At 35.8% G+C, this 14,887-nt stretch overlaps 1 protein-coding gene across 1 annotated transcript; it reads right to left on the bottom strand.

Annotated features, from left to right (window-relative positions):
• Window positions 1-11,096: 11,096 nt before the first annotated feature.
• On the bottom strand, window positions 11,097-14,862 carry LOC111876931 (uncharacterized). Its single transcript, XM_023873485.3, has 9 exons — window positions 14,621-14,862; window positions 14,415-14,528; window positions 13,686-13,840; window positions 13,472-13,594; window positions 13,107-13,315; window positions 12,854-12,997; window positions 12,450-12,670; window positions 12,106-12,364; window positions 11,097-11,450 (listed from the first exon to the last, which is right to left on the bottom strand). Exons 3-9 carry the CDS (start codon window positions 13,759-13,761, stop codon window positions 11,289-11,291), a joined length of 1,194 nt encoding a protein of 397 aa, XP_023729253.1. The 5' UTR covers window positions 13,762-13,840; window positions 14,415-14,528; window positions 14,621-14,862; the 3' UTR covers window positions 11,097-11,288.
• Between the last annotated feature and the right edge of the window lie 25 nt (window positions 14,863-14,887).

Below are 14,887 nucleotides of genomic sequence, written 5' to 3'. Positions count from 1 at the left end.
ATTGCTACAGTGGTTACCTACACACATATCAAGGTGAGTCTCGCCTCACTATACCTGTGGGTCGCAGACACGAATGTCGACCCACTAGTTTTGGTCATATATTAGTAGAGGGATACCTTAGGGACTATATACAGTCGTGTAGGATAGAGTGAAGACTCTTGATCCAAGCTCTCTTACTCATTCCTCGTTTGGTTGTGTTTCTAGAGTGGGATCATCTGTTCGGGTGACTATCTCACCTATGAGTATATATGGCCATGCATTCCTTGGATTGTTGATATTGAGTATGATGTTATCCTATAGTGATCTATTAGATATGTGTTCTGTTATTAAGTATGGTACTATGATGTAGTGATCTGTTAGATCTGTGTTATGGTATCGAGTATGTTGTTATGTTGTAGTGATCTGTTAGATCTGTCTCCCAGTATTGAGTATGTTTCTTTGTGGTAATAATCTTAAGAACTAAATGTTATTTGTGCTTGTTGGTTATCTTCTATGGAGTGACCCTAGGGACTATATGTGGTCATGTAGGATAGACTGAGTACTCTTAGTCTAGGCTCTCTTGCCTGTTTCCTGTTTGGTTGTAGCTGTAGAGTAGGATCATCTGTTTGGGTGACTATCCCACCTATGGTTACTTATGGTTACGCATTCTATGGGGGTTAGCTGGTAGCGGGATTGTATGTTGTGAGATGAGTAGTAGGCGGTAGTGAGTTGTATGATTGTTTTTTGCTTGTATTATGTGCATACTTAATCCTAATTGTTTATATATATATATATATATATATATATATATATATATATATATATATATATATATATATATATATATATTGACATGTTGTGTTTGGTTTGGGATAAGGCAGTCCTGCTTTCTGTTGTAAGCCAAGATACCTGGTGCGGGCCGATTGTGTAACGACCCAATTTTCAAGTCCAAAAATTTCATTTTTAATTAATTGATTTATATAAACATTTATAAGAAAATGCCAGCTAATAATAACTTTTCATAAATCCACAACTCATGCCTGAAAACCACTCACAAAATAAAACAATGTCAGAGGACAATCCCAAGAAACTCTAATGCGGAAAACCAACATGTGTGTATGATGTGCCGCTACCGTGCCAGCTCCTTCCCCTTTGCTGAAGAGGTACCTGAAACCAAAAATGTAAATTGTAAGCACGAAGCTTAGTGAGTTCCCCCATCGTACCACATACCATACAATCACGTAACATACATACTGCCAGACAATTATGGGGTGCCCGACCTACCCGGTATGGCCATTCTGGGGAGCCGACCTACCCACACGGCCATTCTGGGGTGTCGTCCTACCCGTGTCAAGCCATTCTGGGGTGCTGACCCGCCCGTCGGTCCTAACAACCGATCCTCGGGGACTATTCCACCCCTACTGCTACTATCACATATATCATGACATGAACATACTATCAGACTTATTTAGGGTGTCCGAACTACCCTTCGTTCCTAACAACCGAACTTGGGGACTATTCCCCTCCTACTACCACTATCACATATAACATATCTTGTCAGCATTTAAACATATCATCACATACTGTTAGACATATTTGGGGTGCCTGACCTACCCTTCGGTCCTAACAACCGAACTCTACTACTATCATATATAACATATCATGTCAGCATATAACATATCAGGTAGTAGCAAACCTAGATGATATCACAAAGACAATCATCTAACATACAACTCCTACTGGTGGGTCGACATTGTGGTCGTAGACCCACCGCTACTGAAAGGGTAACTCACCTCGAACAAGTAGCTGCTGATAATCCGTGTGGCAAGTCTCTGTCTGCTGCTGCTCCGGAAATCCTTTGGCTACAATCCCCACAAATACTTAGTCAGAAACCGACATCTACCCTTAGGGTAAAATGACTATTCTACCCCCAATCAAGTCCAAGTCAAAGTCATCTTCAAGTTGACCCGACTCGCCGAGTTGGGCCGTCAACTCGCCGATTCCCTCACCCCTTACTCGCCCTCATCCATGACCCCACTCGTCGAGTTGGGGCGTCAACTCGAAGAGTTCTTCTATCATATGAACATCACATGAAAACTCATCCGACTCGCCGAGTTGATGAACAACTCATCGAGTTCACCTTCATCTGATGAACAAATTCTGTCCTCGACTCGCCGAGTTGATGAACTGTACCGCTCTAAAATTTTTAACCAATTTAAACTTTCCAAAAACAACCTAGTTTCATTAAGTTATTACAAAAAGGTTTTCAATACAATTATTATCAGAGTCTTTCCAGAACCATATCATAAAACATAATCATGAGAAGCGGTACGATCACGCCTTTGCCTTGTCACGGTTTCCTGAAGAACCTGAAAAACATTAAACCACAACTATGAGCCCAAAAGCTTAGTGAGATACCCCCAAAATACCAACCACATATACCATACACGCACAACATGCCATATCATAACAGAACACAGAACAACCATGCACTTCGGGTCTACTGTGTGACTGGTCTGCCGCACCGGCCTTCAGTCCACCTGGTCCACCCTCCGAGTCTAGCCATATACATCGAGTCTACAGTGTGATTGGTCCGCCCGCATCGGGCCTTCAATCCACCTGGTCCACTCTCTGAGTCTACAATATGACTAGTCCGCCCGCACTGGGCCTCCAGTCGGCCTGGTCCACTCTCCGAGCCTCGGCACGTCTGGTCCGCCCTCTTGTGGCCTACAGCCTATCCGGACCGCTCGCTGGGCCTTCGGGATAACCGGTCCGCCCTGGGTATGTTGGCCTACAGCACAAAGCAGGACCCGCTTCAACCCAATCCTAGTCCAACAACCATGTGCACATAAACATTCAATCATATAACAATTCACATCTAATCAAACCGATCTAGCAGATCACATAGCATAACATCATCCTAACCAAGATACCGACCTAACCGATCAGTAGCATAAACCATCCTAACTACCAGGATGCAACATAGCAAAGCAATAACATAACAACGATACCCAGATCACAATCCTATAAAGGGCCGACCTTGGTGCCGTAGACCTGTCAATCTAGTGAGGATAACTCACCTGCAACTGACGACTGAAGAGATAAGACCAAGCTGCTCCGACCACTGACACGATCTCCACCACTAGCCAATCACCAAAACACTGAACTCAAAACAAAAGCCAACAATTACCAAAATGCCTCTGGAAGTCAACTGGTCAACCCTTGGTCAAAGTCAACCTCCTGACTGACTCTACTCGCTGAGTCAACCCGATGACTCGTCGAGTCCCCATGCTCAGAACTTCCCAATCTGCAACTCAACTCGCCGAGTCATCCCGAGACTCGCCGAGTCCCACAACTCTGAGTCCCCTCGCACTCAACTCACCGAGTCCTCCCTTGACTCACCGATTCACGGCTCAACCAGAAGAAGGTTAGGACCTCATGACCAGACTCGCCGAGTCCAAGAAGACTCGCTGAGTCCAAGGCTATCTTCAACCAACTCGTCGAGTTCCTGCCCACCTTCAAGCAACTCGCCGAGTACACCCTTGTGACTTGCCGAGTACCCGTAGATCTTAATCCATACAAAAGCTTTCCAGGCCATGCAGATGATCCAAACCATAGATCTATCCTTCTACAACCCATCCATAACGTAAAGTGGCAAACTTTACGTGAATCCAAAGAGATCTAAGCATATAACACTCTAGGGTTAGGGTTTGGGACAAGATGGCTTCACCAATCACTCAAGAACAGGGATTTTAATGCACTCTAGACCTTCTCCATTCCAAATCTGAGGTAGCAACCTCAGATCTAACCTTTAAACTCAAAATATCACAAGCTATACTTTCCATAGACTCCAAAATGATGAATCTAGGAGAGTAACAGCCCAAGCAACGAAATACTACCTCAAAGGAAAGCTCCAACAGAAGAGAAATCCGAATCCTTGCAAAGCCCCTTGCTCCAAGCCTCTTAACTCTCCAAGATCCCTTCCAAAATCTCTTCTCCAAGGTTCAAATGCTCTCAAATCTATCACAAACGCGCATTAGGGTTTTCTGGACTTCAAGAGAGGGTAAAGAGGCTGGGGAAAGGGTATAATGTCCTTTATATAGGGCTCATCCACCGAAATTAGGGTTTTCTCCACACAGCACCAACTCGCCGAGTCCAGCCGCCGACTCGCCGAGTTGGCCACTTAACACGCGACCAGAATCGCGACCCTACTCGCCAAGTCCACCCATGGACTCGCTGAGTTGCCCATTGACATTTTCACTTTGAACCTTGAACTTGCACTCCTGAACTCGGGATGTTACATGAACAACTCGTCGAGTTCATTTTCATCCTTAAGAAGATTGCCTTGGACTCGCCGAGTCCAGCCTTGACCAATTCCATACAGTCGGTTTAAATGAGATCTAACACGCCAAAACCATAGATCTTGCCTCCTAATGTCCACTTTATACATAAAGTTCCAAACTTGATGCACATGCATGGGGTTTTTAGCTCAAAAATTCACATAAAGTGTCCTACAATGTGCATGGGGCTCTCATGGCCCTAAAGTTGGCACCTTTATGCCATGAGACCCCTCTTAAGGTCCAAATCTGAAGTCAAAACCCACTCAATACTTCCAATACCGAAACATGACTTAGCAATCCAAAGAGATCCCAAGTTAAAGATGAATAAACACATAGATGAGTCAAGACAGGGGCATTATACCTTGAAGCTGTTGAAGATGAAGTAAAATCCCTGGATCTACTGTCCCCAACTCAAGTTCCAATCTCCTTCCTTCCTTCCAAGCTTTACAACAACACAAGAACACCAAAAATGGCCTCAACAAAGCACAAACGGCTAGGGTTTCAATGAGAAGTGTTTTGGGAGCATAAGGGACAATATGACGGTCATATCATTACTTAAATAGGGTGCAAACCCTCAGATTAGGGTTTTTGTCCGAACAGTACCTACTCGCCAAGTCCGGGACCCGACTCGCCGAGTTCATCACTTAAGTTCCGCATTCCGTCCCGCTTCTACTCGGCGAGTTGGTCCTTCAAGTCGCCGAGTCCAAGGCCAAAATGCGAAAAATATATAAATAGCTAATGAAGGAAATATGTACCAAGAACCAGGTGCTACAGATTGTAAGCCAAACACACAGAGGCTCAGGGGAAGCGGTTTGGGTTGAGTCAGACCAGTGTAGACTAAAGGTCAAAAGACCCAGTGCGTCTCGGATAGACTGCAGGCCTGAGAGGCGCACCAGTCAAGCCGAAGACCCAGATAACGGTCCAGATGGGCTATAGGCCGGTGCGGTATTCCAGTCAGGCCGAAGGCCCGGAGAACAGTCCATATGAGCTGTAGGCCGGTGCGGCGTTCCAGTCAGGATGAAGGCTTTGTATGCATGATGTTTGTTAGTATGTTATCTAGTGGTATTTTGTGGAAAACTCACTAAGCTTATGCTTATCCAGTTGTTTATTGTTTCAGGTATCATTGGCGTCTATGGGAAGGCGAAGACGAGACTGTACACACGCATCAACAGCATTGAGGATTCCATGTTTTCTTTAAAACTCTGATTTTAGATAAATGTAATTTAGAATAAACGGTTTTCTTAATAATAGATTTATAAATTGGTAAGTTTTACATTAATAAAAAAAATGAAAAATTTTGGTTATGAAAACGAGACGTTACAAGTGACAAAGGAACATATCTTCTAAAAGGGGGTTTGGAGCAACTTGGAGTGATTTGGAGCAACATGGAGCAACTTGGAGCACTTGGAGCAACATGGAGCACTTGGAGCAGTGTGAGCAACATGGAGCAACTTAGAGCACTTAGAGCAACATGGAACATCATGTTGCGCCATGTAGAAGGAATTTGCACCATCCTTCAGAATGTTGCGCAAAATGATAGCATGATGTGTCATCATGTCTGAAGTTGCGCCAAGATGATGTTGAGCCAAATAGATGTTGATCCATGAAGATGATGTTGCTCCATAAGAAGGGAAGTTGGGCCATGGAAGAGATGTTACGTTGTCATTGACCATCTTGGTACATGATGCGCCATCTTGATTCCTTTGTTGTGCCATATTGATCCACGTATTCTTAGAGGATTATGATGCTCAAGAAATACACCATGTTGTGCCATCATGATAGATGTTGGGCCATTAGTGATCATGATACTCCACATGTGCATCATGTTGCTCTACTATGGTTAAGGTGGTCTATCGTGTGTGTTGCTGATGTTCATGGGTTGTATGATATGGAAGAATGTTCTAGAATATGTTGCATGGCGGAATATAATTGGTTGTCACCTTTCATGGGTCTATGGGCTAATGGGTTTGGCCCATTTTAGGTATGATGCCTCAACTATAAATAAGGATGTTTGTTTAGTCATTTGATGTCTTGTCTTTTGTATCCTTAGTGAGTAGGACGAATCTCTGGTGAATTATACTTGTAACCTCTGTTTGAGAACTCTGAAATAAAGAATACTCCCCTCCTACCTGTGGACATATATCACATTGACCGAACCACATAAATATTGTGTCTTTGAGTGTTTTTAGTTTTATTTGTTATCCGTATTACTTCCTAACAATAGTCATCAAACTTGGCAAGTGACATCATATTTGTTATGAATCTTGACAGGTATCACCTGTTTTCCCTAACAATACTATATTTCTAGTCATGCTAATAACATAATGGCACTCATATGAAGACAACCAAATCTATAAGTGCAAGGAAAGTACATGAATCTACGGTACAACTATTGTATTGTTGTCGACTCTAAGATCTTTCGTCTCATGTTTAAGTTGTCACATCAATTTGAAGAGCATTCATTATAGGACTTGTTCTTCTTCATTTATTCTAGATATATGGGTGTAGAAAATGCTCACTTAAACAAAAAACAGTATCAATTACTTTAGTATTCAATCATAGTTTATATTATACTTAGGAGATGCCAAAATAATCAGTCATGCTAGATGGAGAAATAAGAAAAAACAATCAATATCAGTTTATATACAACTTTTGTATTTTATAAATAGTTAAATGTTTTAAATATACTAGAACCATGTTCAAATTGAATAAAAGTTAATTATAATTATCAGTAAAAGATAAATATGTTTTCTTATTTGATAAAAAAAACAAATAAATACATTGTTATTTGAGACAATTTGACCAATTACTTAGAATCAAATTCACATGAATGCATATGTGGATTTTTGGTTTAAAAAAACTGAAAATGTACTTGTTTTGGAGTCATGACTCATGATTGATTAGTCAATTTCAAGAAATATTGGTGGTGTTTTATTTGTTTGGGGCATGTGGGGCCATAATTTGGTCGAGGACAAAAGTGTAACGTCAATATTTTAAAATCCCAACCGAACGGATACAAGTATAGATATATAAGTATTTGTTTGTATCGTTTTCGGTTATAAATAAATTTTGTTTCTATTGAAAACCTGATCCAACATATCTCATTGAGCTGGACCATTTACCCAATAAGCAAAATAACAATATCTTCATATTGTAATAGTTTGATTGATTTATTTATTACGTCACTCTATTATAATTGTGGTTTTATAATGAATTGGTATGTTTTCTTCTTACAAGAACACTTCAAATTATTAACGATAAAGAAGCCCCAAAATGAAAATGAAATTTTACTTTGTATCAAACGAAAGAGAAACAACAATAAATTTTATTCATTTGTTGTTTATATTATTTTGAGAAAATGATAAATGTGGTCACTATAGTCTTATGCTATGCTTATTATTTTCCACAAATAATCATCGATTTCGTAATGGCGAAATTTACTATTTGCTCAGAATTGACTTTTTTATAGCCTTCACCAAAAAAATATTTAAAAACTAATTGTTTTAGTACTATGAAAATTTTCTTCATTTACCTTGAAATTGTTACCAATATCTTGTGAATATTAGGGCTGAAAATGGTATGATAACACATCTTATTCTCCTAAATTATGTACGGTATGAAATAATAGTTGGTATACAAATAATATGGTACCAAATAAATAGTTCGATTAAACTAAATTATTTTGGCATTAAAATAATTATTAAATAGTTTGCATGATGAAAATTAAGCCATGGTATGGGGATTAAAATGAGAGAACAATGTAAAAATTTAGGTATATTTATTTTAGGTTTATAATAGTAGGTATATTTTATTTTTGATAAAAATCTAAAAAAATGATGTGATTTTAACATACTTTCTTTCAATGTTGTTTGTGTATATGTTTATGTATACAATCCAACAAATGTATTAAATTATAAATTGTTTGTTTAGAAAAATGTGGTTGTATACTTTATGATATTATCTTAATTTCAATGTTTCCTATTACAATATTGTACCTCAAAATATTTATCTATTTATAGCATTTCTCTTGGAATTTTAAAATATATAAATTTTGGTTCTTGATTACATGTATAAACTAATAATCTTTATTATTTTATGTTTTTTAATAGTGGAATGTCATAATTTGATAGATTTTTCATAATATGATGACCTATAGCTCTTTGATTAATCATGGAACATATTATCTATGTTTTTAAGGGTCTAATGTAGAAATAACAACAAACTTTTTTTTGTTATAACATACTACTTTTGTGTTTTCCCTAGATTAGTGTTTCTTAAAGTCTTTAGAAAATCCATGGGTATAATTTAGAAATTATTAATGTTTTCTCATTATTATTTATTTTCTTTTACTTAACCTGTATAAAACTACCTACTTATTCTTTATTTCGGTCAAATTCTATTCAAATTTATATTGTATTCGATAGAATCATGATTTTATCAAATACGTCTACAAACTGAGATCGAATATTCAATGTACATATTAATTTTATCTGTTGTATATATTAATTTTATCTATTGTTATAAACTTACAGATAAATCTATTATCTTGGTAAATTAATAATTTTTTTTGAAAATATTTGATTAGTTATTATGATTTGGAATTATCAATAGTGTTTTTTTTTTTTTCATTTTCAACCGTGATTTCAACGGTTTTAAATCTAGTTAGTAATAATATATATAAGAACACAAACTAATATGAAGTTGAAGATAAACTATAGCAAATAAGACATTTTTGAAACTTTACTCGTGAGGATACCTTAAAAAAATTGAAAAAAAAATCTAAAAAAAATACAAATCATAAAATCGAGCATAAATCTATGTTCGGGGGAAAAAAATGGAAAAAAAATTGCATCATTAAAATTGATCCATGATTCAACTTTAGTTTTTTATTTTGCATCATTATGATTCATGTTTCATTTTTAATGATCCAAATTCTTTTTTCCAATTTTTTTCTCCCGGACATAATCTATGCTCGATTTTATGATTTAAATTTTTGTTAGATTTTTTTTAAATTTTTTTTAAGGTGTCCTCATCCGATCTTGTTTATATATATATATATATATATATATATATATATATATATATATATATATATATATATATATATATATATATATATATATATATATATATATATATATATATATATATTAAAAATTCATAAACGATAATGTGATTAGATTTTTCATTTACTTTTTTATTTTTCTCTTTAACTAACAAGTTTTCTAATTTCTTTTTGTCCCCGAGATGAATAACATTTGATGAGGCTTTAATGAGTTATTAACAAATATATTTTAACAATCCATAAATGATATTGTATAGGGTAAGCTTGGAGACTAGGGATAAACCTAGTTTCCATGCTTTCCACATGGATGGCTCTCATCACCACCCTATTTTTTGGAGGTCTCCTTATTAGGCTTTGGGGTATGGATTGGGTTTGACTACGCGTGGTGCCTATGTGGCATCTCTACCCACGCGTGAACACCTCCCCAATAGGGAGTAGGTGTGTTGTGGCGTGATACCCACTACGGAAGAAGACGATTGTTATGATTGGTGGAGCATTTCATTGTGTCTATCTTTCTCTACAATCTCTCTCTTCTTCACCAGTAAACACCATTTCCACAACCTAGTGGGTTAGTTGTGGAATTGTTAAAATAATGATGTGGCCTTTCTTCCTTCCCTTCTCACGCGTGATGATACCTACCAGCCTTAGTGTTTAAACATTTGAACAAACGATACACAATTTCACACAGAGTAATAATCCAAAACGAAAAACAAAGAACACAATCAATATACGTGTTTCACATGATCATGATGATTAGCTACGCCCACGGTGGCCACTTTATAGATATTTTAATACTTTCTATTGAATCATTTTTCTGATACATTATGTTACATGAATTCAACGGATATAAATACTAGTTGTTTGACCTAAAACAAAAAATAAGGCAACGTACATGTATAAATATTGCATCTCAATTCCCATTTATTCCATACTAAAACGGAAATCTATTATGCTCTCTTTTTAGTTTGTGAATTTTCAGCATGCATGCTGTTCTAGTTTCTTCGTTCTTCCATATTTATGAGTATTTGTTTGGTGTTTTTCTTGTCCATGGCTTTTGGAAAGAATGATAACATACATTAAATTATGGGGTTTTATGCTACTTAGTTTTTGAGTGATATATAAACCTTGAAGGACATGCGTTATACGAGCAATTACTAAGTGGTATAAATCTTTAAAGACATGAGTTATACGTGCAATTACGGATCCACTGTCATTAGACCACTTCAACTAAACAACCAATTTTCAAAACATTATAAAAAAATAAACAATAAAAAATGAGATTGGCATAATTAAAATAAAAAATTAAAAAATACGCCACATCATTGAAATCACAAGTGGGTTACCTGTTACAAATTGCTGCAAATAGTTTTTTTTTAAACAAAGGAACAATAGTTTAGTAAAAAAAAGTTAAAAGTTAAATAATATCATAATAATGATATGTTACAATAACCAAATAAATAGAAGTATATTATCATTCCTTGCATTTCACACTAAAAGAATATGAAATTCTTTTATTCGAGAAATCCTTTTCAGTTTGTGTTTATAACTAATTATCCAAAAATCATTTATTCTAAAAATAGTAATTAAAAGACAAAAACGAAATAATGGTTAATGGATACCAACCGGGTGTAGAATAGATTGGTCCTATGTCGAATCTGAACCACTCACTACCATGCTCCTTTTAGTATAATCCTATCTTGTGGACCTTTAAGCAAAACAACAACACAACCTTTTAACTCATTTAACTAAAAAAAATCAAATATTCATACATAATAAATTAATTAATTAAAAAAAAAGCACTACCACAAAAATCCATATAAACAACCAAATCAAACTTAAATAACACCAAAACAAAAAGATGAGATTCCTCTATTTTTTTTCTTTAAATTCCTTAATTTTGTTGTTTAAAAATCATACTTTGTTCGTCCACTACTTAATACAAGACACAACATGTCTGATACTGATACTGATACATCATGATCCTCAGTAGAAGAAGAAGAAGAAGACTTGAAGAAATTCCAAGACTCGAGCATAAGCCGTTTCCTTGATCCCTTGAAATGAACCACCTAAAAAAAAGATCAAATTAACTTGCTTTTTAGGGTTATTTTTTATGATGTGGATAAAAAAGAGCATTCATGTCTTTTGCATACTAGTAATTAATACTATAAATATGAGATAGACTGGCCAAAAAAAAATGTTGGTACATAAAGGAATATGTAATAAAAGATTCCCACAATTTCAACCTATCCAACAAAAGATTTGTTGGAAAATTAAAAATTCTATTATACTTGATTTTTCATTTCAAGTTTATCATCTTTCTTGTGAAAATGTAAAATAGGATCCTATTTCCTATATAGTATGCAAGTGTGAAAAGAATTATTATACTTTGGCATTTTTTTTCCCAAAATCTTTGATTCATGTAATATGTACTGTTTTTCTTTTCACTTTTGGATTAAATGCAATAAATAGCAATGTACTTCCATCGACTTGTTTAATACTATAACACTATTACTTTTGAAAAATTTACCTAATTATAGCAAAGTCATTCAAATACAAAACAGCTTTTCAGGATAGATTTTTCAAAATATAATGTTCTAACAAAAAAAAAAAACATTCTATTAACTTGATGGATTTTCCAAAGTAGAATGTTTAAAAAAAAAAAACAAAAATAGAAGGAAATGAAAGTAAGATGGTATAAAGGGAGTTTTTATTAGTTAATACCTTTACATTCAAGGGCATGCCATGAAACTGACCAGCACCTTCGGGTGGGGTCCAGTTGTAAACCAAACAAGGCAAGAAGAGCACGGAGGCCCCACCTATTTCCTCAAGAAAAGGTTCTGCTTTATTAAATGTTTTTTCATCAAAAGAAGTATGAGATTTTACAACCCAATAAAGAGCAAGTTGATCTCCAAGCATTCGTGAAGCCTTCATGTATTTTGTAACATAAACATTCAAAACTTCCTCCAAGAAAACCTTTGCCCTATATTTTTCAGAAGGTCTCATTAGTCATTATTCGGCAATTCTTTTTTCTTTTTAATAAAGATGTTGTTTTTAAACATACATACCTTAAAATTCCATCAGGGGTACCCCTGACTGCTATGAACCCTGAATTTAAAGGCTGCTGTTTGTTGTTACGAAAAGTGAGTGCCAAATGGAAGTTTTCATATTTGTTAAATATCTGTGCCACGTCATCAACTACTGCTATGTCTGAATCCGTGAAAATAAAATTAGTAATTTTTTGGGTTGGTTCCCGTGAATGGTCTTCAAGCTTTTTCTCTAGAAAAGCCTGCAAGCAGTAGAAAACAGTCAGTGACAGTGACAGATGACAATGAGACAAAATGGCACCCAAAAAGGGGGGCATATGGACTGCTTCTCAAATCTCAATCTCTTGTCTACTCAAAAGACGTAAATGCCCTCCTCATCCTGATTATAGAAAATAGGCAATATGCATGCAGGGTGCTCTTCTTACAATGTAAGACCTGATTCTTTGAAGCATCAACTTGTCGCGTGAATATTCACCTTGAACTGAATATACAGTCACCCTGTTTCTCTTTAGTGGAAGCCTGGATGCTGGATCAGTTAAGATGACCATGTTGCTTTCAGGCATAGCCAGCTGTAAAAATAATAATAATAATCACACCATTAAAATTCAAATAAAACCAATCATAACATCATACTTTTAGTTTTTTTTTTTTAATGGCATCATGGTTTTAGAGATGTACCTGTATAAAATTTATGAAAGTATTCAAGACTGCCATTGACCTTTCCACCTTGTTGTATGGAACTCTCCCCACAATGGTTGCAGCATCCCTTGATTTGACATCAACACTAGAGTTATAAACCGTGAAAATTGTAACAAAAGAAACACCACCACCACCATTTGAAATGTTGGAGGATGTTGATATTTGGATCTTGTTAAGAGCCTTGGTACCTACAAGAAAAATGTGTAAAATTACCAAAATGCCCTTGATGATGAAAAATAGGAAATAGCTTGAAAACTTGCCTAAAAACATTTGGAAATTGATAGGATGTAATGATGTTTGTCAGTAATAGGTTTTTTAGTAATTTTAATGGTTGTTGAAAATACCTTTGCATTGCAAACGATTTGGCAGACCTTCACCAGCAGGGGGTCCAAGAACAAGATGGTTAAATTTCTTTTGTTTCTTTTGGTGTGGATCTTTAACATTTGAGTCTTGATGCAACTCCATAACTAAAATAACAAAAGATTTTGGTTATTTATGGTGAAAAGGTTTATGAGGATGATTTAAGTGCTAAAAAAACAGATGAAAGAAGATAATAACCTGAGAGAAAATGTGTAAGAAAGAAAACAAGTGTCACAAACAAAAGAAACTGTCGCCATCCAAAGCACACTATCATCCCTAAAGATCCTTGAAGGAGCTTTGTTCCCAAACAACACTTTTATGTATGTGTTTAAATTCTGTCCACTATGACTTGTCTGCAGAAATAAAGAGCAAATGTATCATACAAGTTTGATTGTCAGTAAAATATCTAAGCTCACACAATAAACAGTAATCATCTTCTCTATACAGACTATACTCATTAACATGATTGAAATTCCCTACATGAATTTGATAGGCTTAGATCCATATGATAATGTCTTGCTGATGTTTGAAGATTCTTAACACAAGATCTCATACAATGATTTGGCAGGCAAAATTAAATGACATATAGGTTGCAAGACAAAGAACTGCAATCAAAAATAGTTTCAAACTTCAAAAAACAAATTATAGCTAGATCTTTATTGCCGTATGACAACATGATTTCTAACTTGTTGCAATATGCATAACAACAGATCTCCCAAAAGTAGAATCCCTGTGAGTTATCAATCCGACTTGATAATTTTGAGCCCTATGTCTACTACGTCTACTACGAGACAGCTCAGATTGCAACATCTTGAAGCTCTAAGATTTACAAACTGAGCTTAAATGATTCAATTAACGGGTAAACAAGAATAACTCCAATGGGAAAACTCGAAACTCGAAACTATAAATGGGGTTTACGAAATTTACCTTAAGAGTGCCTCCGTTGCAATGCGCTCGTGAGGATCCTCCACAGCCTCGCCAGAGTCCTAAACTCCTAATTAAAGGAGGAGGAAACACGTCGAGCAGATCTACGGGTAATGCCTGAGTTGAAGACAGTGATAGTTCTCGAGATTTTAGGTAAAAAAATTGGGTATTTTTCGAGTTGCTTTGGTTAATTAAACATCAATTTGAACCTTAATTGAATTGCAGAGATGAAAGGTGATGCTGTTAATGGATATTTCGATGAAGCTGCGTTCCTTGAGGATACAAGGTTGCTGCGATTTTTTGGAAGGAATCGGAATCATGAAACTCATTGAAATTGAAATATGAATGAATTTAAATCTGTTAAAAAGTTTGGCTGTAAAAACGGAATGGATTTAATTCTTTTGTTAAAATTTATTTGATTTTGTAAACATGTTAGAAATTTTAAAAAATATAAATTACACTGCTTTGCTAATGTT

This window comes from Lactuca sativa, chromosome 7, assembly GCF_002870075.4.
Source record: "Lactuca sativa cultivar Salinas chromosome 7, Lsat_Salinas_v11, whole genome shotgun sequence".
Classification (NCBI taxonomy): Eukaryota; Viridiplantae; Streptophyta; class Magnoliopsida; order Asterales; family Asteraceae; genus Lactuca; species Lactuca sativa.
Note: the sequence above shows the minus strand (reverse complement) of the source record. Positions and strands in the feature narration are given on the sequence as shown.